General features: G+C 54.4%; 1 protein-coding gene and 1 long non-coding RNA gene across 2 annotated transcripts in view; one reads left to right on the top strand and one right to left on the bottom strand.

Moving 5' to 3' along the window:
- EXTL1 (exostosin like glycosyltransferase 1) overlaps nt 1-24,679 on the bottom strand; it is a 41,326-nt gene that overhangs the window by 950 nt on the left and 15,697 nt on the right. The window contains exons 2-10 of the mRNA XM_048826007.2: nt 10,005-10,098; nt 9,279-9,386; nt 8,179-8,298; nt 5,201-5,333; nt 4,996-5,114; nt 3,902-3,997; nt 3,462-3,548; nt 2,071-2,231; nt 827-983 (exon numbers count right to left, since the gene is read on the bottom strand). Coding sequence (XP_048681964.2) covers nt 827-983; nt 2,071-2,231; nt 3,462-3,548; nt 3,902-3,997; nt 4,996-5,114; nt 5,201-5,333; nt 8,179-8,298; nt 9,279-9,386; nt 10,005-10,098 — 1,075 coding nt within the window. The remainder of the gene's footprint in view (nt 1-826; nt 984-2,070; nt 2,232-3,461; nt 3,549-3,901; nt 3,998-4,995; nt 5,115-5,200; nt 5,334-8,178; nt 8,299-9,278; nt 9,387-10,004; nt 10,099-24,679) is intronic.
- Nucleotides 81-10,106, top strand: LOC125624787 (uncharacterized). Its single transcript, XR_012665490.1, has 3 exons — nt 81-223; nt 1,767-2,619; nt 9,999-10,106. It is a non-coding gene; the product is annotated as an uncharacterized LOC125624787 (long non-coding RNA).

Below are 24,679 nucleotides of genomic sequence, written 5' to 3'. Positions count from 1 at the left end.
CGTGTTGCAGCTGCTCCTGTTATTCATTGTAGGGGATGTGGCCTAAGACCAGGACCCGGAGGAAAGCAGAAGCAGTGGCCAGTGGGGTCGCCCTCTGATAGGAGCCTTTCCCAGAATGCCTTTCCTGGGGCTGGCCCTTTAAATCTGGGAGAAACAAACTGCTGCAGCTCTAGGGGGAACGTTTTGCACCTAACAGTTACAATCTGCACCTCCTGCCCATCTGGTAAGTATATGTCTTTTATTTTGCTGTCTTGGCCTGAGGGGACTGTCCATCTCCAGTTCCTTCCCCCTCCCTCTGCCCTACGGGCACAGCAGTCTCTGAGCTGAGCTGGGACTGGTTCCTCCAGGATGCACACAGCCTGCCTGCCGCCAGCCCTGTGCTCTGCCCGTGGCCGCTGCCCCAGGAGGAGGGCTCTGAAGGGACTTGGCTGGGCCGCACGGTGGGAAGCAGACCGAGCTCTCTGCGGGTGCTGGAAGGGGCTAAGCCCTGAGGACGTAAAGGAAATATTTAGGGTGGCCCCTGGGCATATGGCACTGAGCAGCAGCGAGAGGTTAATACGTAAGGCCTGGATGTTTTAGGCTATTGGGAAACATTGCCTAGTGGTGAGCTCTACCAGGGTGCGGGATGGCTTCCAGCTCTGTTGCTTAAGTCATTAAGGACTGAACAGGGCAGGGCACCGGGGCCCAGGCAGCAGGACCCATCCGCACTGTCCGAGGGGGCCCAAGAGAACCCTAACTTTGAGGATTCTATGCTCCCCCCCCCCCCGCCATGCCTGGTACGCTCCTGTCTCGGTGGCGCCCCAAAGCACCACTCTCAGCTCCCTACCTCCTGGTGCTGCTTCTTCTGGGTCACTTTGATGGGAGGTAGCTTGGTGACGGCAGACACTAGGAAGTTCATCAGGATGTCTTCACAGTTGGAGAGCTGATCGATCAGGCTCCTCAGGCTGGCAGGCAGGTAATTGGTGAAGAGGCTGTGATAATACCTGGGGGGAGCAAGGCAGAGACTGTGATAATATCTGCGGCGGGGGTGGGGGGAGAGACGGGAGGGGTGTCTCAAAGAGCATGAGCCTGCTGGACCTGCTTGTACATTTCCGCTGTGCTTGGCTTTGCCACCGAGGGACCATCCCGTTCCCCAAGGCTGGGGGTGGCCAGAGCATGTCCCATGGGCCAAAGGCCTCCTACAGTCACAATGCAAGTCCCGGCAGCTCTCTCCTTCCACATGGCGCCACAGGCCGGGGTGGAGACAGGCCCTGTCCTTGCTCTGTGTTCCTTGCCTCTCCTCTGTTTCAGAGGACTTTCCCCAGCCACGGATGCTCAGGCTAATGCACCAGCCACTTGGCTGGGCAGCTTCATCTGTGGCACGGATGAAGGCTGCTCTTTGTGAGCTGAAAGCAGGAGACCCACGTTCTCCTCCCGCCCTCGACCCTCAGGCCATGACTTTCTAAAACGGGCACCAGTCGAAGCGCTCCTAGATGCACAGGGCTGGGTGCTCAGCACTCCCTGCATCCCGGCCACTTCTTCAGGTCCCTGCCTATGGATTTAGGGAGCTACCTTTAGCCTCCTCTTTTTCAAAAGCTTGGCCTAGGTCTCCCTCCCTGTCCTGGTGTCCAAATGGAGGTTCATAGAATCATAGAATATCAGGGTTGGAAGGGACCTCAGGAGGCCATCTAGTCCAACCCCCTGCTCAAAGCAGGACCAAAGCAGGTTAGCCCTACTGAACTCCTTCCCGGGGCATGGGGCTCGATTAGTCCGTTACTACATTGCAGGACCACTTCCAGCACATGGCCAGGCCGGACCCCGTTGTCCTGGACGCTGCACAGACACGTAGCAAATGGCAGCCACCGTCTCAGTCGAGGGTAAGTGCTTTGAGATCCTCAGCTGGAAGGTGCTATCTAACCCCAGGCCTGTTATGACTGAAGCCTCCATGTCTGGGCTATAGACAGTTCCTACCACTGGGTGGCTTCAAGCTAGTTCATCTTCCAGTGGAGCTTTTGGGTGGAAGAACAGAGCCCTCCAGCGTTCACTCTCCCTGGGACCCTCAGGCCGGAAGTTCTGGAGAAGGTGCTTTACCTGTGATAGAACGCAGCTGCAGTGAGAACCATGGAGAACTCATTGGTCCACTTGGAGGTGTAGCCCCACTGGCTCTGGTTGGAATCCCAGAAGTGACTCCGCATGGGGAACCCAACGATGCGGTCAGGGAAACTCCTCCACACTACAAAGGCAAAGTCAACCTGGGGAGCCAGACGGAGAGAGGTCACCACCAGGGCAGGGCCGATTAGCAGCAGATCCGGAGACAAACGCCTCCATCGTTTGGAGGAGAACACTGCGGAGAGCAGAACTACCCTGGCTAGGACAGAGCCCATCTGCATTTGACCCACTCGATCTTTACCACCATCGCTACTCTCTGCGAAGAACGGGCATGTCTTCAAAACATCCTCAGTACCTCTCCGAGCCTCGACACCTTGTGCCATGCAACCTGCACCTCCCTACTCCCTTTAAGGACATGGATCCTCTCCCCCAAGCCACACCCCAACCAGCTAAGAACAGAAACGCAATGCCTCAATCCTCGCCTGCAAGCCAGGCTGCCTGCTGCCATGTGATCCTGCCGGAACACACACGGTAAGCACCCTTGGGCCGGGCGCGTACTTGGGTGGAGGGCCTGCCAGGCACAGCCAGGTGTCTCAGCGAGAGACGTGGGTGATTCAGCAGGTGGCATGCTGCCATGTGGGTTTTTCCTGGAGGTCTCTTATTCAAGTACTCAGCCAGCCCAGCCCTGCTTAGCCTGGGAGATCTGGTGCCCCAGCGTGGTAAGTGCCAATGACCCGGCGGGGGGTGCTGTGCTGGAGAGATGTAAAGCAGAGCTTCTGGCTGCTCAGGGGCCGTGGCACTTTTTGTAAGAGGGGGGCATTAACCCCAACGTCCTGGCCAGATTCTAGCTTGATTATTATTACAGGGTCTATTCCCACCATAGTTTATTTGCCCCTCCTGCCCTCAACTCGGGCCTGATTCTGCGATGCTGAGCATTCTTTGGAGGCCCTGGGAGTTGAGGGCACTCGGCACATCACACGATCTGTAGAGTTGCTGTGCCCTGTTGAACTCCTGCCACGTTCCAGCCGAGAGGTGGCTGCACTTCCCATGGTGCTCTGGGTACAGAGGCGGATTATGGTTTTGTGGGGCCCTGAGCCCCACCCATTCTGCCTGCAGTCCCACCCCACCCCCTACCCCATGGGGTCAGAGCACTGGTTGGGCTGGCAGAGCCGGACAGGGCAGGAACACTGGGCGGGCAGAGTGAGTTGGGGCACGGGGGCGCTCATTTTTCCAGGGTCCCCCGGTTGGCTGGAGCCACTCGGGATAGGCCCCGTTGGCCCAGTGGCTAATCTGTGGACAGCTTGTGAAGCCCCTAGAGACCCTGCTCTCCCACAAGGCATCTTTATCTAGGTCCCTCCAGCCCCGGGTCTCACCTCGCTGGTTGACAGGCTGGTGTGTTCATCCAGGCTCAGCACCGCATCCGTCCCGATGGCCGAGTACGGGAAGAAACGGTCGCTTACCTGGAACGAGAGGGAACAGCAGAGTCAGGAAGGGGGCCAGAGCCCCTCCCGTCCCTTCCCCATCCCATGGAGAGCGCAGGCTAGTGCAGAGCAGCGGGCACCTGCCGCTGAGTCCCGGCTGGGCCACCGCTGAGCCGCTCCCTGATGCACAAATCTGGGCTGAGTTTCTTTGGCCGCACGTTCCCCGGCTGCACGTTCCCCTGGCCCTTGGGAGGGCCGGGCTGCCGCAGCACGGAGAGCAGCAGCCCCACCGTGCACTGGGGGGTGCATAGCCCGTTCACAGCCCTCCCTGTCCCGCCTGAGAAATCCCGGGACGGCAGGCCCACAAACAAACCAACCCGGCGACTGCTTACTTTCCGCCGGCCGTGAATGACTGTCAAAGGCACTGCTGTCTGGGGCCATTTCCCCCTCGGTGGGGGAGGCTTCTCGCAGCTCCACAGGACTAGGATCTAAAACCAAAGCCGAGGGCGCCTAGGTCAGCACATGTGGGTGGCTCTGTGTGTCTGGGAGGGGGCGGGAGGGTGTGCCCCAAACCCACAGCCTCCCAGTCCTCCCACCCAGCTGGAAAGTTCGAGCCTGGCTCACAGCTACCACCCTCGCTTTAATCAAACAAACCCGGGCGTCACTAGGGGCCCAACCGCTCACCTGTGGCTGCTTTTAACTTCTACTTGCTACGCAAATAGCTTCTAATTGGAGCCTGGAAGTATTCTCCCAGCTCGAAATTAAAAATCGTAATGCCAAGGCTGGATGCTCCTGCCCGGGGCTGCGGGCATGGGGCGAGGTCTAGTTAAAGAGGGTGATTAATAAAGGTACATAAAACTCTTCCCTCTCCCATCCCTTTGCCCCAGATAAACCCTTTGGGTCTGATTTTCAGAGTTGCTGGGGCCAGCTCCAGAACTGGTGTCATTCCATTGGAGTCACTGGGCCCGAATCCCCCAGCTGGCATAAATCAGTGTCACGCCATAGGTGTCCGTGGGTCAGATCCGCACATGGGGCGATTCGGCATCGCTCCATTGAAATCAGTTGGGCCAGATCCTCCGCAGGTGTAAATTAGCATTGCTCCGTCGGTGCGAATGGAGCTATACTGACTTCCGCCAGCTGTGGGCTGACTTTCTGGTGGAGGTTTGGGGGCTCAGCACCCCTGCTGATCTACCAGGGTCTTTCCGTGGCTTTCTGGGTCTCTATGTGCCGTTGTCAGAAGTGGGTCTAAGGCACCATGGCCCCAGATCCAATGCCTGCTGGAGTCAATGGGGGCCCTTCCAGTCAATTCAGTGGGAGAGGGGTTCAGATCCAATCCAAATGTTCCCAAAGCCCAGGGGTACCTGGTTCGGGCCTGTCTCTAGTTCTAACAGGGAGAACAAAGCAGTAGCTTGGGCCCTCGTCTTCTCTTCCGCAGCGTTAGAACCCAGGAGCGTGGCTGGGGGGGGGGTTAACCTTTGCCCCTGACCTGGGCGCAGTGCTGGGATCTGGAGACAGTCTGGATGAGCTTGAGGATGGGCTGGGAGAGGGAGACCACAGGGGAGACGGCCCGGATGAAAGCGGTGAACTTGCCAGAGGGGCTGGACCCTGAAAAGGGAGAGATCGGATCAGTCAGGGGTTCCCAAGGGAAGCGCCAGGGCACACCCGGGGTGGGCGGAGGGAGCGGTTCCTACCGTGCTGCAGGTGGTAGAAAGGGAAGTCACCGAGGTGGGTGGAATACTCCGGCAGAGCCAGCAGCCCCCCAGGCAGGGTGTTCCACAAGAACTTGGGGCGGGATTCTCGACGAACTATCCGATCCTTTATTATCTGGTGAGAGATAGAGACTGCTTTCATCCCCCTAGCAGCAAGCAGGCGCATCAAGCCAGCAGTGCTCAGCAGAGGAGACAACATCCAGTTGCAAACCCGGGGCTGGGGAAATGCAACCCAGGCCCCCCAACGTCACCCAAACAAAGGGTGTGCTGCACTCTGCAGGACCTGGCTGGCCAGGGAGTTGTGCAAACAGAGGGGGGGGGGGCGTTGATTTGGGGAGGGAGGGATCATACCCCTGAGTTTTTGCCCTGAGATTCAAATCAGCATGAAACTGATTCAAATCCACCACAATTTGCCCGACTTTGTCACTGAATTTTGCCTGGCTTCCATCTGAAACCATCCCTCAGTCCTGAAAGTTGGGGTGGTGGGTGGGGTCCTGCTTATATTGTACAGTGGTCAATGCATAAATCCCTGATTCTCTTGCCGCACCAGCTTTACCCCAGGCTAACGGCACTGACTTCAGTAGCGTTCCTCTTGATTTACACCAGTGAGTGGAAGCAGAATACAGGCTAAATGCGTAACTAGGAGATGGGCTGAAACCAAGATGGGCTCTAGAACTGAACTGCTAGATCTCCCATCTCTATCCTGAGATGAACAAGCCCCCCCAGGATTTCAGAGCACTTTGGATCCAGATGCTGAGCCCTTTGCTCATGCTGCCCCACTGACTTCAATGGGGTGGGCTGGCACCTCCCCAAGGGTACAAAATCTGGCCCTGGACCTCGCTCCCTATTTATAGCAATGAGCAGACCTCAGAAAGTCGAGCTTTTGGTTTGGCTGAGCGGCCAAACGTTCTGCTTCGAACTATCTCAGCCTTGCTGAGCAGCAACAACAGGGCTGGAAATGGCACAAAACCAGACTTCCTGGCACTTCCTTCTTCCGACCCAACCGGAATAACTGGGAGACGCGGCCTCCCTGCGGCCCATGCTGGCAGGCTGCTCAGAAATGACGGTGACAGACAGATGTCAAACTCTTTTCTGTTTATCGGCGGGGGTTGAGCCCTGGATCTTGACACGATCGCGCACCTCTCCTTTCTGATGGGAGGCTTTGTGTAAAAGATAACGCTGAGTCTGGGTCTTGCTCCCAAAGGGGAAATGCCATTCGAAAGACTCACAGCCTGACAGCTTTGCTGTGTGTGAATTTAGCATTGGGCAGAGGGGTGGCATGGATGGCCCTGGGGCCTGAAGGCCTCTGTTATCATTGTTACTATGACTATTTGATTTAGCTGGGGATTGGGCCCGCTTTGAGCAGGGGATTGGACCTCCTGAGGTCCCTCCCAACCCTGATATTCTATTACTATTATATTTATGTACTGTGCTGTGGTAGCACCCAGGAGCACCAGGACCCTGGTCTGCTAGGCACTGTACAAACAGAACGAAATATATCCCCTGCCTCAAAGAGCTCACCGTGCAAGTGTGAGCTAAGACATAACAGGGGGAGAAAGACAGAGAGGAGGGAGCATTGAACAGTTCAAGGAAACAATGAGATGTTGGCCAGCGATCTCAGCCTACCAGTTGCCTCACCATAGGGCAAAGGCAGGGCAAGCTTCCCCCGCCCTGCCCTGCCTGTGGGCAGGGGCTTGTTGGGATAGATAAGAGAGCACCAGGATTCCAAATTCATCCCTGGTGCAACATAGAAGATTAAGGTTGGAAGAGACCTCAGGAGGTCATCTAGTCCAACCCCCTGCAGTGGAGTTACACTGAGGATGACTTTGGCCCTGGGTCTGCTTGAGTTCCTGGCCTTGCTGAGATCATCAGTTTTTGGGATGGTCTCTCTGGAGTGGCAACCTGTCCACTGGGAGCTGCGCTGAGACCCCCCCAGGCTCATTTCACAGGTGCCGCTGAAGAGCCAGCAGATAGTCAATTTTGGTCATAACTGAGCTGGGTGAGATTTGAACCTGTGGTCTTGAGGGGAGGAGAACAGGGTAAAGGCAAAGAGGGAGACAAGAGAAGGAAGCTTGGTACATAATGAGCTAGAGAACCTATTTCTTTACTGGCTTATCCACAGCCATCCAGCAATGCCTGAAAGGAAGAGAGTGGTCTCTCTGCAGACAAAGGGCTAATGGCCCATGTTCCGCTCCAGGGAGAAACTGGGTTAGAAGCCAACCATGGGGCAGAGCTGGGAAGCCCTGGTAGATGCTGTGCGGCAGCTGGCTTCCTGTGGTCAAGGCATCCTGCTTATCATGTCCAGTTAAAGTCTTTTCTTTCCATTGAGTGACTCAGGAAAACGTGAGTTCGAGTGCCCAGAGTGGAGACAGTAGGGATTTGAATTGCCCTGAAGCCAGAAGGCAACAGGTCCGTGGGCAACATCTGTTATTGTCCCCTTCCACTTAGCTGAACAAATTCATCTTTCTGTCCAATCACAGCTGTTAACACAGGGACCGGAGCTCTGAGCCTTTCCCAGCCCTATGCAGAAAAGTCCACCAAAATATTGCCCAATGAGGCTGACACAGGCTCACGCTCCTCTTGTAGAGCTAGGCAAGCCCATCAGCCAGCACCCCTGCCCCACACCCCACAGCACCCTGCTGGGAGAGGCTGGGACTGGAGTAGCTAGGCACTCCCCCACAACCAGCACTCCTGCCCCGTTCCCTACAGTGCCCCCTAGTGGCTGGCACTGTCGTAGCGATACATTTCCCATCCGTCTACTCACTCCTGCACTGAGCTGGTGCCAATCCCTCTGCCCTGATCTGCTCTCTCCCCCCCATGGGATGGAGACAGGGTGGGATTTGCCACCACCCTGTTGTTGTTGGTCCCAGCTGTTGTTGCCTGTTTAAAAAAACCCAAACTACGTGGAACGGTCACCGAGGGAGCTGCTGTGGGAGAGATACCAGAAGCTTGTGGCTCACCTCAAGGGTGGTTTGCACTATTTTCTCCACGGAGGAGAAATATGCTTCCCACAGGAACTGGGTTTGCTGCTGGAACGCCAGGATCTTGTCACTGGGGATACAGCGAACGGTGGAAGGAATCTGAGCAGGACAAAAACCACGGAAGCGGGGAGACAGAGAGAGGGGACGGGGTTAGTAAGGTTTATGCAGCCAGGCAAAGTGTCTCCTTCTTATTGTGGCACTGGGGAGCCAGGCCCTAACCCTGGCCAGAGGGTTAAAAACATTTTAAGCAAAACCAGGCCTCGATCCAGCCACCCCACCACCCCCAGTGGAGCAGGTGTGGGGGAGTGGGTAGGTGGATCTTTGGCTTCTCCCCCTCAGCGTGCCAGCCAGCACAGCTGAGTTGTCCTGGGGCTCACTGGAACTTGCTGCTGGTATAGGCCAGTAGCAAATTATTACACACCCAAAGCAAGGGGGAAGGGGTTTGTTCCTCCCAGGGCTACTCCTGGCAGGGGGAAGCTTAAATGCCAGCCGTTGGTCAGACTGAGCCTAAAGGTACAATCTAGCCTTTAATGTTCCGTGCAGTTGTGCACAGCAGGCTTGTTTATAAAGGGCCTACTCAAATCCACTGTTTTGCGCTGACAAGGGCACAAGCCAGGCACCATTTTCCATCACCTGCAGGCAATGCATTTTGCAGCAAAGAGCGAGTTTCTCTGGTGTCCCCTCAGGCCTTTGATTAACGCCTCTCTAGCTCTCTCCCTTAAGCCGCCCCTGTGGGGTGTTAATGAGCCTTCCAGTCCTGCCTGCCCTCCCCCGAAGTCAATAGCAAACTTCAGTGGGAGCAGCACGGGCTCTAAGCCAGCTGTGGGAGGGTGAGGCAGGACACATCTGCCGCGGGAGATAGGGGACAAGGGTTGGGAGAGGGGACGACTGGTAGGCCAATTTCTGATGGCTGGCTGCCCTGTCCGGCTCTGTTGCAGCCGTCGGCTAACGGGTGATCCACCCGTCCGCCACCAGAACAGGGAGATCCGATGGCCAGTAATTCTCCGGTGCTGTGAGCGAAAGGCACTTCACACCATGGCACTGTCTGCTGTGCCACCCTGTGCCAGGCGCTGCGTTACCTGCAGGAGGAGCCTCTCGTCCCCGACAATGGCCGATTTACTCCAGTCGATCACTTCGGAGAATGGCAGCTCCCAGCCGTTACTGAGCAGCACTGGGATGCAAGCAGCCTGGATGGATGAGAAACAGCAGACAACCACGCTCATGAGACCCAGGCCAGTCAGGCTTGTACCCACCAGCTCAGGGGCCGACAGCCCGGCCGCTGGGTCTGACGGGGTGGGGGAAACAGGAGGCCTGAGGGAGGCGCACAGCAGCTGGCTAGTGGTATTGGAAGCCCAAATAATTTCTAGAGAGCCCCCTTTCAAAGACTGCTTTCGTCCAAGACCTAGGAGCATTAACCCTGCTCACGGCCAGCCCGAGGCAGGCATGATTTCCTCAGGGACCCTCCTGATGGCTGCTTTTCTACCAAGGGAATAGACAGGAAGGGCTAGCGGCAGAGGGAGGGGATGGGGGTGGGGGAGTGGAAGGTGTCAGGGAAGGGGATGGAAGTGGGAGAGGAGAAGATGGGTAGAAGGAGCGAAGAGGAAGGAGGAGGGGGAAGGGGCACTGATCTCTGAGGAGCAGAATTGGAGACGTTGAGATAAGTGTGTGGGGTGGGGGAAGGCTCAGGCTCTTGCCCTGCTTCTCTCTCTCCATTCTCAGAGGCTCCTGTGCCCTGGGATTGGGGTGAGGAGGGAAATTCACGGACTGACTACAGACATTTCCCGCTGTCTTGCCCGCAGTGGTACCTGCAGCGCTTCCAGGAAGCGGAAGGAGCCCAGCCGCCTGCCGCGGGGGATGATGCAGAAGGTGGAGTTGTGCAGCAACTCCTGATAGTCAAACCTGGGAACAAAACGCAGCTCTGGTTAGAAACCTGTGGTTAGAGCTCTCTTTTCCTTCCATGTGCCACAAAGCTCCCCCACCCGCCTTGTCGACTTAAGTGTCCTCAGCGCTGTTCTTGTATTTCAGTGGCAAGACCTCGAGGATTCATATACGTCACTCCTAGAACAGAGGTGGTCACAAACAGCATGCAGGCGTCCTCTCCGTCACAAATCTGAGCACAAATACCAAAGTGCTGTTGCCAGGGAGCACCTCCGCCTCCAGAATTGACTCCAGTTGGAGAGACTAAGGCAGGGAGCACCCTCCCCGCTGCTTGCTACAGCTCCCCCAGAAAGAAACATCATCACAAAACACAACACAGCGGTTTCTTCCAAGACTAAACACTTGTCTGCCAAAAAAAAAGAAACTTGTAAGACTACGTGTAACAGCACCATGGTTGATCACTGCCATAGTAATATGAAGGGGCATTAATGAGATGGTTACATTTATTTAGGATGAAAATGTTTGGCACCATGCTGGTCTTTTGGACACTGTTGAATAGGGAGCAGTTGATAATGTGCCATCTATCAGCCGGGTGTCATGTAGCGGAGATGCTTTGGGGCCACAAAGATCTCTTTTAGAGGCGTGCCAGCCAGCATCACATGCAGCTGGTTCACTGGCTGGAGCCGATGACCTCAGTGTGGTGACAGCACAAATGCTGTAAATAAATACTCAGAAACCAAAGCCAAGAAAGGCATTACATTATTATGATTGTATTACCATAGCTCCTGGGTGCCCCAGTGATGAGCCAGAACCCCAGTGCGCTAGGCGCTGGACAAACAGACGGTCCCTGCCTCAAAGCTCACAACCTAAATCCCATTCTTATCCCCAGAGGGGGCTGCCTCGGAAAGCTTAATATGCCTTAGTGTTTGTCAAACCCTCAGGATTCCCCCCTCCATGCACCCACGCGCAAAGCCACTATCATCGTCCCCAGTTGACAAAGGGGGAAGCTGAGACAGAGGTAGAACTAAGTGACTTGCCCAAGGCTAAAGAGAGGTGTCAGTGTCTGAGCTGGGATGAGAACCCAGGTGTTCCTGGGTCTCAGTGTGTTTAGATCCTCCGGCAAGGCGGCCTGTGATCATCCAGGCATATGACCACAGCATGTTGGAGAGGAGATGGTTGTGTGGAAAAAGCATTGGTGTGAAACTCAGAGGAGCTTGATTTAGTGGCTGGCTCCTCCATTGGCTCGCAGGTGACTGCAGGCAGGTCTGTGCCTCTGTTTTCCATCTGTGAAATGGGGCTAATGAGACTTCCCTACCAACCAGGGGTGTTGTGAGGTTAAATGCATCAGTGCTTGTGAAGTGCTCAGACACCCTGGTGTCGGGGGCTGTGATAAATGAAGAGGGCTCCCTTTTATGAACACCCAGCCAGCCAGTTAGCTATAAAATCCCTGGTAGTAGCTGTTCTCTATTTGCTTTACCTGTAAAGGATTTAAAAAAGTCCATAGGTAAAAGAGAGGGAGTGGGCACCTGACCAAAAGAGCCAATGAGAAGGCTAGAACTTTTTAAAATTGGGGAAAAACTTCCCCTTTGTGTCTGTTGTTGTGTCTGGGAAGAGGGGAACTGTGAGAAGCTTGGGCCAGGTATGAAATCATCAGAATCATACCTAGAAACTGCTTATTTGAAAACTCAGCTATGTAGGTCGATCAGGAAATGTCTAGGAAGACGCGATCAGGTTTATTTCTTATGGCTAGTGGACTCCTCTGTGCTAACCCCAGATGCTTTTGTTTGCTTGTAACCTTCAAGCTGAACCCCCAAGAAAGCTAGTTTCAGTGCTTAATTTTTGGAAATTGCTCCTTTAAAATCTAGCAATAGCCTGAGTTTTCAAATGTATTTCTTTCTTTTTGTTTTTAATAAAATTTACCTTTTTTAAGAACAGAATTTGAATTTTTGTGTCTTAAGAGGTTTGTGCACGTATTTTAATTAGCTGGTGCTGATTTCCTTTGTTTTCTTTCTCAGCTCTTCCCCGGAGTGGGGGTGAAAGGGCTTGAGGGTACCCCACAGGAAGGAATTCCCAGGAGCGCCTTCCTGGGTCCTAAAAGGGGTCTTTTGCACTTGGGTGGTGGCAGCATCTACCCATCCAAGGTCAGAGAAAAGCTGTAACCTCGGAAGTTTAATACAAGCCTGGAGTGGCCAGTATTAATTTTTAGACTCCTTGCAGGCCCCCACCTTCTGCACTCAGAGTGCCAGAGTGGGGAATTAGCCTTGACGGGGGCCGAGTGACCAGAAGTGACCTATTGTGCCTATCTCAGCTGTATGTTACTTTAGACAGGGGCTGCGGAGTCCCATTTAAAGTGGCAGGGAGCACAGATTTTCCTCTGCCACCTGACCTGCCACCGGCCCATGAGCCCCTACACCCACCCCCTCTACATTTGAATGAGCGGCATTGCCACCTGGTGCACAGGGGCACAGGGTCACTCTGGTTTGGCCCAGCCAAAAAGTGCCCTCCCCCACCCCAGCCCTGCAGCCTATGGCATGGGTTCTCCACCGGGGGGCTGTCAACCCTCCCTTCCTTTTAGCTAGATTTAACAGGGAGGTCCTGTCACAGTCTGGAAAGCTTTGAGAACCCAGCCCTCCAAGGACCACCTGCCAATGGAGTGCCCCCTGCAGCAAGGGTTGCAGAAAGGATGGCATTGAAGCCATTTACACTGGCTATATGCACTCTCGGGAATGCCCACCCCTCCATGCCCGGAAAATCCCTAGAAGGGGAGAGAGTCCAGAACTCTCATCAGACATCAGCGTCACTTGGGCTGTGTTTTAAGAACCGGTTTGTAGTTGTTTGATTTTGTGTGGTGAAGAGTTGGTCGAAGATCAGCCCTGGAGACTGAAGTACTTTATGTTTCCACAGAACAAGCACAATATGAGCTGCATCAAGCCAGTTTCCACACACACACACACACACCCCGCTACCAGCATGCCTCAGCTCTGAGCTGGAAACAGACCACCCTTTGGGGATAAAAGGGGAGTTCAGTTTTCATGGTCAGATCAGTCCTCAGCGTCACCCCCGAGCCTGCCAACCAGAGGGGGGCAATTAGTGCCAAATGCCAGGGTGGTTTCTGTGGTGTGGAGGTTGTGGTGAGTTTTTACACTGGAGCGTTTGACTCGGATCACATCGCCTCCAGCAATGAGCAGACGCATGCAGAAAGCCAGCCTGGTAGCATCCGCCCGTTTAAACCCCAACCAGTCTTGGTTGTACGGTTATCACCATGACACAAACAATGGCCCGGCCAATTGAAGCCTAGAGTTTAGGTTTGTAAAGCCTAATATTAATGCAAATGGTTTCATGAAGTTTGATTTTTTTTAAATACCAATGAAAACAATATTTTGTCTAAGCTAAACATTCCTCTGCTATGTTGGCAACCCAGCCGGCCCTGCAGCCTCGTGCTCCTGAAAGCGCAATTGACTTAAACCGGCGTGCAGCTGACCAGGCTGTTTCCACAGTCCAAGCTGAGTAAAATGCAAACAGCAAAGAACCGGAATCCATTGATCAAAGTAAATCCAATTAGTACAAATTCTCTCAATTTCCATAATCTCTGGTGTCACTGAGAGCACAAGTGATAGTACTCGTATTTCTTAAACCCTTCTAAGTTACTCTTGGAGCCCAAAATACTGGGCCAGATTTTCTGCTGTGCTGAGTTTCCAGTCAGTGCAGTGGGTGGTATAGTTGATTACTGTAATCAACTCCCTGATTCTCCGTTGGGCCCTGTGAGCCGCCATAGGTTAGAGCAGCCTGGGGGCTGCTCCAATTTGCACCATCTGGCAACAGTCCTCAGGGGCCAACAGAGTGCCTGCATGGTATTGGAGCCAACTACACTGGTTCTTTGCCCACAAGGGAGTTCCTGCCCCCTGTGCCAGGAGAATCCCCAGCAGGGGTGAGAGGGCCAAATCCTGTCTTCTCTGTGTCACCATGGCTGCATGCTGGGTTGGAGTAGGTGCAGTTCCTCTGACCCTCTATCTCTTGTGATGTTTTTAGTAGAACCATGCTCAGGGCCCGATCCTGTAAGGTGACTATCTAATACAGGCCAACAGGGTTGAGGCCATTCAGTCCCTCTCAGGAGACACTCAGCAACTTCCAGGTTCAGGCTCATCAAGTGGCATCAGCCCCTAAGGGAACTTCCAAGTCCCACCCTATTTAAACCAGACTCTGCTCATCTTTCCTAATTCTCTCAGCGTTGTCCTGGTCGGAGTTTCTCTCCTTCCCAGCCCTGTTCCCACAGAGAGCCCTCAGATCTGGACTGTGATATTACAGACCTCAAAGAAAGGTGAGCCCTTCCTCTTCCATGTGATGCTGAATCCCGGGAAGCTGCTCACCCAACGAGCGTACGCCAACAAGCTGAGTTGCGAGGCGTGATACATGAGGAAACGATAGAAGACATTTGTCAAGCAGGAGGGGATCATTTATCAGAGGGTCCTGATCTCAGTGAGCCACAGGAAAGCATGATCCTCAGTGTGATGTACAACTCTTTGCAAAGTGTGGTCCTGGTCCATGATTTGGGGGAGCGGGGGGCTAACACAGTATAAAAAATAATAACGCTGTGTAGAAAGGGAGATGTGGCCTGCACGCAGAGGGGCCAGAGGCACCAGGGACAGCGTCACACAGCTGTCCTGTTGGCTGCTACTGAGAAAAGTTCAGACTGTAACTTGCCCTGCCTGCATGCACAGAGAAGAGGGACTCAAGGGTCCCTCTTTGCTCCCCTATGCCAGCTGCAATACTGTACCTGTGGGACAAGGACATGGGGAGTCTGTGCTGCCAGTGGCTCCAGACCCCCCGTTCCTAACCAGCTGGGGGTCAGAAGCAGGCGTGACTTCAGGGCACTCCACCCCCACGGTGCAGTGGAAGGGACGAGACACACAGCAGAGGGGAGCGTGTTTGACTTCTCCACATCCTGAAGGGGAAGGGGCCGGGACGGCTCCTCTGCTGGCTCCTGCCCTTTGCCGCTGCTTCCTGGAGGGCAGCCGTGTTTGTAAAATGTAAATTACAGGCCGCATTTTTTTATCTTAGGGACGCTGGGAATCCCAATCCTTGTTTTGTGGCTGGAGGACTAGCGGTAGATATGCCCAATGGCCTGTGATGGGATGTTAGATGGGGTGGGATCTGAATTACTACAGAGAATTCTTTCCTGGGTGTCTGGCTGGTGAGTCTTGCCCACATGCTCAGGGTTTAGCTGCTCACCACATTTGGGGTCGGGAAGGAATTTTCCCCCAGGGCAGATTGGCAGAGCCCCTGGGGTTTTTTCGCCTTCCTCTGCAGCATGGGGCACGGGTCACTTGCTGGAGGATTCTCTGCCCCTTGAAGTCTTTAAACCACGATTTGAGGACTTCAATAGCTCAGACATAAGTTAGGGGTTTGTTGCAGAAGTAGGTGGGTGAGATTCTGTGGCCTGCGTTGTGCAGGAGGTCAGACTAGATGATCATAATGGTCCCTCCTGACCTTAAAGTCTATGATTCTGTGATTCTATGACTTCAGCAACACCCCCGAAAGGCAGACAGGATGCGAGCTCACTGTGGGCCAACGTGCTTGGTCACACCCATCACCTTTAATAATACCATGATAACAGTGCCGAGAGGCCCGGCTGAAATCATGGCCCTATTGGGCCAGACGCTGCAGCACAAAGGAAGCCAGAGTCCCTGTCCCAAAGAACTCAGAGGAAAGAGACAAGAACAAGGAAGAGTTATGAGTAAAGCTGGATGGGAAGTTTTTGATGAAATGTTTTTTTCATTGGAAAATGCCACTTCATTCAGAAGGTTTCTCAGGTCCAGGATGGAATTGGGGGGGCAGGGGAGCAAGAGCACCACCCCAGAATAGCTACTTGGTCAGGGCAGTTGCCTGGAATGTGGGAAACCCAGATTACTTGTACCTCAACCTTCTGCATCCGAGGGAGTGCCCTAACCTCCAGGCAACTGGCTATTCTGGGGTGGCGCTCACTCGCTCTCATTAATTTTGCGAAAAATTTCAAAATGTTTTCCCTCTGCCACGGAACTAAAACAAAAGTCAAAACCTCAAATTTTGTTGTGAAACAGAATGTCTTGTTTCCGACCGACCCTGCTTATCAGCCCATGTTCCAGGGGGGAAACTGAGGCACTGGGAGACTCAACAACCAGCCCAAAGTGACACCAGGAGTCTGTAGGAAAGCCAGGGAATTGACTCCAGATCTCCCAAGTGCCAGTCCATAGGACGGCCCTTCCACTCAGAGGGGAACATCAGAGGAGTGACTTTGGATTACAGCAGTGTAAAGCGGCGAGATCAGAATGAGGCCCATTATACACCTCACAGCCTCATGCCACTGGGCGTACTTAACCTTCGCAGACAGCCATGCGGGACACATTGTTAAGCAGATGCAGCCAGGCAGAGATCTCAGCACAGTCCTGTTCACAGAGCCGTGCGCTCCCCTCCCAGAGCCCCATGCACGGGGGCACAGTGCAGCTTTCTGCTGGGTAGGCCCTGGGAGCGTTCCTGACAGGACAGCCCCATAAAGCAAGGTGGTTTCTCCGCCCCCTGCACTTGGAGATGCCTAGATCAGGAATGAACACGCATCCAAGCTGAGTTTTCTTGCAAACTGGGCACGTGCTCCTGGGCACGTGCTCCTGACTCTGTTCCCCACTCCAAGGACTCAGACTCGGAGCCAGGAGTGGGACCCAGTACATGGGCCCCTGGGTCGGTGGGAGGTGCAGCGTGGCATGGGGAGGAATGGGGGCCTGCCAGCTGCCTGCTGGGTGGGCGGGGCTGCCTGCCTGGGTAGGGTGATCTAAGGCACGGAGCGGAAGATGAGTTGATTCTGGAGGGTGGCAGAGTGTCTAGGGCAAACGCAGCTTTGGAGGAAGAGCGTTTCTGGAGAGGGCAGCAGGAAGGAGGCCAGAACTCAGGCTGGTCCAGGCCCTGTTTATTCTGATGACGTTTCTTTACATGGCACGGCCTGCCTGGAACAAAACTACCCCAGGGGCTCCCTCGTCCCACCCCGATCCCACTTCTCACACCTCAGGTTAAATATCCCCCTCCCTGCAAACTCACCTTCCAGTGCTCCCCCACTCCTCCGCCCCCCTTTCCTTACAGTCACTCCCCACCCCCGTCAATCAGCCGAGCCGGACTCTGCCTGCTTATCCTGGTGTGAATCGAAAGGCACCCCCTGACTTCAGCGGAGTTACCTTCTGGGTGACTTGTACCCGGGCATAACCCCAAGCAGAAGCTGCCCCATGTGAGAGCTGGCATGGCAGCAGCGAGGAGGGGAGGAGAGATTCCATCTGAGGATACTGGGGAAAAAAAATCCCTTTGTCCCAGGATATTTAATGTCCACGTAAGGGTGGAGGCAGAATTGGGGGATCCCTGCTCCTCCCAAGCCCAAGGCAAAACCCTCATTGCTTTTGATGAAGGCAGCAGGCCTCTCCTCAGACCTCGCTGGCTCACGTCTCATGTAAGACCCTCCACCCGCCTCGAGCAAGCTGGGAGCCGACTGTGGGTGTTCCAAGGCGTCTAGGTATTTCCAGCCTGCTGCTTCCGTCTCCCAAGCCTTCCCCCGGTCGCTGTTTCTCTTGGATCCTCATGTATGAGTCCCAGGCTCGTCAGCCTCTCGTCCGCTCTCTCTGCGTGCTCACTTCCCTGCGAGCCCTGGCAAAGGTAAAGAACTTCCCCAGCATGATCCGCCTCCCCCACCCCCGGCTAATTCCTTGGAGGCCGAAGGCCGGTGCCTCCTCCAGGTGACTCCCCCTTCATTAATGTGCCTGAAGTGCCCTGGTTTGAGGGTGACTGTTTCCCCTTCAGTGTTTCATTCTCCAAAGCTCAGCCCCTCGCTATGAAAGAGGTTTCTGTGCAGCTGGCCTGTGAGAGGCACATTCATGGCTGGGTCCCTGCAACCGCACCGGAAAATCCAGTATTTATGTTCCTTTTGGACAGACCCACCTTTCTGTTTCTTCTCTAAGCTCCACCAACAAGGAGGGAAGGGGCAGAAAGAACAAGGAGCCACTATTTCCCGGGCTGCACCGAGCTCAGCTCCTGGTAGCTTGGGAATGGGGGGAATACACCTCTGGCATGTAACATCCAGGGGTGTGTTGGATTGGAAGGGTTCTATGGGACCGACTCAAGGACCTGCTCTAGCCTAGCCAGAAAAGGGCTGTGCTCCTGCTTAGGGGATCAGCAAAGACATCACACCCGTCTGAGCAGTCCACATGTCATGACATCACACCCACACCAGCACTGCATCGAATGATGTCACACCCAGCTGAGCATTCCATAGGGATGACATCACATGCAGCAATGATGTCACATCCATCTGAGCATTCCGCAGGGATGACATCACACCCACACCAACGCTGCATAGAATGATATCACACCCAGCTGAGAATTCCATAGGGATGACATCGCACATAGCAATGATGTCACACCCGTCTGAGCATTCCACAGGAATGACATCACACCCACCCTAGCACTACGTAACAATGATGTCACAACCATCAAGAATTCCACTGCGACATCATGCCTGCCCTAGCATTGCCCAGCAATGATGGTGCACCCACCCAAGCATTGTGTGCTGATGCTATGCTCCACCCTGAGAATTGGATGACAGTGATGTCATGCTACTAACTGAAGCATTTCATGGTGATATGACACCTGCTCAGATATTAGGGGATGATGTCACAGTGGCCTGCGCAATAGGTAGTGATGACAGCACACTGACCTCAAAATAATGTATCCCTGTCTCACCCAAGCGAGAATAAACAAGTCAATGCTCTCTCGCTCTCTCTCTCTCGCTCTCTCTCACACACACACACACACACACACAATCAGAACTTTTTCCGTTACGCTGCTGTGTTATCCCAGGTCTCACTGCAGGATCTGAGCAAATCACACACCAAGGTGGCTTGTTCCACCACTCCTGTTACACTTGCACCAGTGACCCCCCCCCATCACCTTCAGTCTCCCGTGTCCCTGGAAATCCCCACCGTCTTTCCCTGCCCCTTCCTAGGACCCCATTCTTCCCACTCAGGCCCTGTCCACTCTGTAGCTGACCCCAGATTCTCACGTTGCTGGCTGGGCTCGAGTGTGGGCAGGGCTATTTTGAGCCCTCTACGCTCCCCACGCTATAGATCAGAAGGGTGGATTGAGGCTTCATCCCGGCTGGGCGAGCGTAGGTTTCAGCTCACTGAGCTAGCAAACAGCATTGCTGTCTGCATTCACTGAACCGTGCTGGGATAACCCTGTTCAAGCACGCTGCCCAGAAACCAGCATTATCTCTGCCGTGCTCACAAGCAGCAGGGCTGAAAGATTCCCCATCCCTTCCCAAGTCCTGCTGGGGCCGTCCCTTTGCCTGAGAGCACTGGACAGGCACCAAGACATGCCCTGATTTTGCAGCAGCTTGGTGATTTGGTGCAGCGGCAGAGAACGCCCCGTGGCTGGTCCTCGCTGCCTTTGCCCCAGCAGACTGCATGAGAAAGGGCTCCAGGCTGGAGGGCCTCCAGCTCCTACTGCGGCTGCCAGTGCTTTAGCCGGTGTTCTCATGCCGCTCGCGTCGAACAGTCCCAGCACTGGCAAGCCCAGCAGTCTGCTCCTCTTGGCCTGGCTTGCGGGTTTGGCTGGAGCCTTGCTCAGGGAGGTTTTCCAACCCTGATCAACAGTTTGCTTTCTTTAAATCCATATGGCCCTGAGCTGCCTTTTGGATTGCAGCCAAGGGAAAGTCACCGGGTCCTGTCAAGGCTCCTGTCTCGGTGACACACAGAGCCCTGGATGGATCCAACGCCTCTGAGCTCTGAAGGAGTTTGGAGACACCTCCCAACATTGGGTCTGTCTGTGCAGCAATCGCAGGGAGCAACTGCAGCGTGAGTAGATGGACCCGAACTCGCTTCAATCTAGCCAGCCCGGGTACCAGAGCATGAAGCCACAGCTGCCTCTGCTTCACCCTCGGCTGCCCTGCGAGCAATCACCCGGGGCTCTGGGCAGGTTTGTCCCACCTGCACTGAAGCGCACTCGGCCATGGCTTCACCACGCCGGGACTCGAAGTGGCTACATTAAAGCTAGCTCTGGAATGTCAGCCCAAGCTGTCATTACATCCTGTGATTGCAGCAAAGACCATAGGCACGGACTTTTATTGGTATTCAACCCCGCTCCACCATGAGGTCCCACCCCCACTCTGCCCCCTCCTCCAAGGCCCTGACCTCACTCTGTCTCTTCCTGCCCCTGCTCCACCTCCCCCCCAAGGCCCCTGGCTTGCACATGGCTTCTCCACCCTCCCCCAAGCACCTCCCACCAGCCGCAGACCAGCTGATCGGTGGCGCCACGGAACAGCTGTGGCTGGTGGGTGCTGAGCACCCACTGTTTTTTTCCAGGGGGTGCTTGAGCCCCGGAGCACCCACGGAGTCCGCATCTCCAGTATAGACATACCTTTTGTTGCTAGCCCTTATGGGTGATGTCACAAGGATGACTGGCCCCTTTAAGGGGAGATGGGGCCAGCCACACTTGTGTCATAATTATTTCGCTGCTTCCCAGCCTGAGGGGGTGGGGTGAAATAGGGTCAGGTGATAGCTTAAGGGACAGCTGGGCCTTATAAAAGGACTGAGGGAGCAAAGTCTGGGTATTAGCACTGCAGAAGGCTCTGAGCTAGGTAGGGGCTGTAGGAAGCCAGATGCTCGCAGAGCAGAACCGAACCGAACCCCGGGAGGTAAGCAGGCCATGGTCTGAGAACACCAGGACTCTGGCAAAACCGGGCTTGGGGGCGGAGTGCTCCATACCAGAGCAGGGGAAAGACTCACAGAGGGCCCTAAAAGGGTTTGGTCCCAGCGCTGAAGACCCACAAGGACCTTTTTGTTTGTTGGGGCTGTTTTTTAGGTGGCTCTGTGCTCCCTGGGAGGAAGTTTGGGGTGTTTGCAACTTGGCTGGAGGGCTAAGCCACAGCTCCAGCTCTGAGCTGTGTGTGGAGAGCCAAGAAAAGCCGCTTTGGGGAAGGAAGTTGAGGCAGGGAACGCTGGCAGGACCATGCTCGCCCAGCAGGCGTGATACAGGGCAGGGAGATTTTCAAAGTCATGGAAGTGACTTAGGTGCACAAGTCCCCCTGAAAGCCACACTGGTGCATCTGAAAATCCCCCCCCTACCTGTATAACAGGCCTGAGCTCCCCTCCAGATACCCCATAACTTAGGATTCAAAGCCCCCATGGGAATTTGGAAGCCTGGCTGCTGTGCACTTTTTCCTGGGGGACCCAATAGGGCTGCAGGCGTTCTCTGCACACCCCGTTCAGCTTGGAACCATACAGCCAGGCAGGCTTTCACAGACCCAGAACGCCCCACCCCGACACAGCGGAGGAGCGCTTCCCTCTGACAGCCCAATCCATTTCACTCATTTAAATCTGCATCAGCCTAACCCTTCCCCGCTGATGGGTCCTGTCAGCGGGTCCCAAGCACGTTCTGCAGGCAGCTGGCTGGATTTGGTAAATTAGCCCCAGCTGGGAGTTGATGTATTGACAGCATAAAGTTTATGAACAAAAACCACCTCCAGGGAATTCAGCCAGACTCTTCGGGTAGATGCTGAAAACCCCATTGGCTCATTTCAGCTCATTAACAACCCTGTTCTTACTCGTGCTACCTGCAGAGATGGAGGGTAACTTAAAATAGGCTCTCAACAAAAATCCCATTCCCATGAAATGTCATTAGCAAAGGCCAAGGTCAGTGCTTTCTCTGCTGATTGCCCCCCTCTGTTCTGCTACAGCTCCCAAGCCAGGGCGAAGGACAGCTACAGCCTCGGGAGCGAGAGTCTCTCTCAAACCCCCGGATGCATCTCTGGACTTGCAGCTACTTTCCCTCGTTGAATGCTGGGACTTATGTGGCAAACTGGCTATGTTATGACCTGGGCCAGTTGCACCCGTGTCCTTCGGGAGCTGCTCCATTGAAACGATCCCAGTGTAACTAAAAGCCGAATCCAGCCGGCTCCCCAATTCTGATCGCTTGTGTTAGAAGAAATGTCAGTGCTGCCCTTATACGCCGGTGTGGGTGACAAGTTCATTACTGAGCTCAAGGCAAGTTCCAGTGTAAATACTGACATGTCCAGTGGCGTTTCTGCCCAATTCCCTGCGAACACCAGGCATGATTTTTGAGGCCCTATTTTAATTCACTTGGGCCAAATGCTCCACTGCCTGAAGTCAACCAAGTCACAAGGAATCTCGGGGTTATGTCTGCATGGCCATGGAGCTGTGGCAGGCCTGGGTCAGCTGACTCTGGCTCGTGGCACTAGAAAATGGCAGCGTAGATATTTGGGGATTGGGCCGGAGCCCACAAGAGTGGGGGAGTCTCCGAGCCCAGGCTCGGCACAAGCCCAAATGTCTTCACTGCTGTGTTTAAGCTCAGGTTGAGTCAGCTGCTCCAGGCTCTAAGACGCAGTGCTGTGGGGTTTTATCACTGTGTAGACACACCCTGGGGAAGCACAGAGGGAGCCGTATCCCCTTCACAGAGGGTTTGGTGTCCCATTGATGCCCCTTTCAAGACAGCAGCAGAAGTCGCGTCTTCTCGCTCCAGCCCCGTCCCAATGATTCTGCAGCAGGTGTGCCTCTGCTCAGCACACAGTCTGTCCCCTTGTGTCCACGCTACACCCGCTCCCCGCTTGGCAGGACGCTGCTCTCCATGACCCCCGTGTAAATCAGAATGACCCCACTACAGTCTCTCCAAAGAGGAGCTGAGACCAGGAACTGGCTATTTAAAAAGAGATGCTAATGCCAGGCTGGGGAAAGATGCTGGCGTAACAGCCCTGGAGGGCTCCTCAGAGCAGAAGCAGGTGCTCCGCACCCCGCCGACGTGCCTCGGCTCAACTGTGGGGCTGAGCGGGGAGTTCAGTTTCCGTGGCGTGCGTGGCCCCAAGGCCTGGGCTGCCAACAACGCAGCCACTTAGCGCCCCTTGTTCTGGCGGCGGCTTGGTGGTGATGATTGTTCAGATGAAACTAGCTTGCATCTTACATTTCCATTCCAATAGGCCACTAAACAGCTATCCGAGGGCAATGACTTTTGGCTGCTGCGGAGGGGGACGGGATTTGAACCAGTGAGCTGGGGGTGAAGGCTGTGTAGACGGAAGGATGAGCTTGGGGTTAAGGCTCTCAGGTGGGGCTTATGAGGGCTGGGTTCCAATCCCAGTGCAGCCCCAGACTCCCCCAAGAGGGGCAAATCATTTAATCACAGTTCCCCACCTGTGAAGCAGGACTAATACAGCCCTGAGATAAATCACCCATGTTTGTCAGGTGCCCACCCACTGTGGGGATGGAGCCCCTGGATGTAGAGTGCCATTCCTTCTCGCCCTGCCGCCTGGACCCAGTAATCCACAGGCCAGTAGCAGTGGCTAGTACCCGCTGCTTCAGGCGGAAAGTTCTCTGTAGGTGCCAGCGATTACCTTTCAGACGGAGCCTATCACCGAACTTGTTTACAAGGCTACAAAAGTGAAACTCTCTTCCCTCCCTCCCCCCAAAAAATGATTGAAGCTTAAATGCCAGCCGCAGTCTGTTCGGGCAGGGCTGCTTCTCTCAACTCCGCTGCTGGCGCCTCCGGGGGAAAATCCTAATTAGCTGGTAAATAAAACCAATCAAAGCGCTGCCCCTGGATCCTGTTCCTCTTTCAGATCCTAAAACAAGCTGGCAACGTTCATTGCACTGAAAATCTGAAGAACTCGGTGGAATTAAAATTTTGAATGAAATGACAAAAAAAGTTTCCCTTTTGTTCAAAGTTTTTCATAGGAAAATATTTCTAGCCCTATTATTCGCCTGGCAGTAGTGCCTCCATCAAAGCCAGGGCCTCATCGTGTTAGGTGCTGTACAAACACACCGTCAGAGACAGTCCCTCCCCTGACGAGTTTGCAATCTAAATGGATACAACGGACAATGACATGAAGGGCATAGAGCAAGTCTGTAGCAGAACTGGGATTAGAACCCAGCTGTCCTGTCCCCTAGGCCACTGTGCTAGCCATCAGACCAGTGGTTTTCAACCTTTTTTCATTTGCTGACCCCTAAAACATTTTGAATGGAGGTGCAGACCCTTTTGGAAATCTTAGACATAGAATCATAGAATATCAGGGTTGGAAGGGACCTCAGGAGGTCATCTAGTCCAACCCCCTGCTCAAAGCAGGGCCAATACCCAATTTTTGCCCCAGATCCCTAAGTGGCCCCCTCAAGGATTGTTCTCACAACCCTGGGTTTAGCAGGCCAAGGCTCAAACCACTGAGCTATCCCTTCCCCCCCCCCCAACATGGTCAGGTTGAAAACTACTGCTTTGGGCCATACTCTTTCCTAATGCTTTTTTTAAAACCCTCAAAGGAGGAGAGTTCAAGCTTGCGATTCTAGTGATTGCAAGGTGTTTCGCCGCTGAAAAGGAATGACCCCAACAAAGGTGACATTTCAGCTCGATGAGGAAAGGGCACTGGGCATGAAACAGCTGTTGCTATAAACATGCAAGAGCCAGGGCGATTTCTGTAAGACGTGGCATCCAAACTGAATGTTCTGCCATTGCCATGCTTTCAATTTGTGGCATAACTCAAGATCCAGGGGCTCCGTGAGTCTCCAGAGAAGCAGCAGCCAGCTCTGGCCACTGCTGA

Source organism: Caretta caretta, chromosome 19 (genome assembly GCF_965140235.1).
Source record: "Caretta caretta isolate rCarCar2 chromosome 19, rCarCar1.hap1, whole genome shotgun sequence".
In the NCBI taxonomy this organism is placed as follows: Eukaryota; Metazoa; Chordata; order Testudines; family Cheloniidae; genus Caretta; species Caretta caretta.
This window is presented reverse-complemented; position numbering and strand designations above follow the sequence as displayed.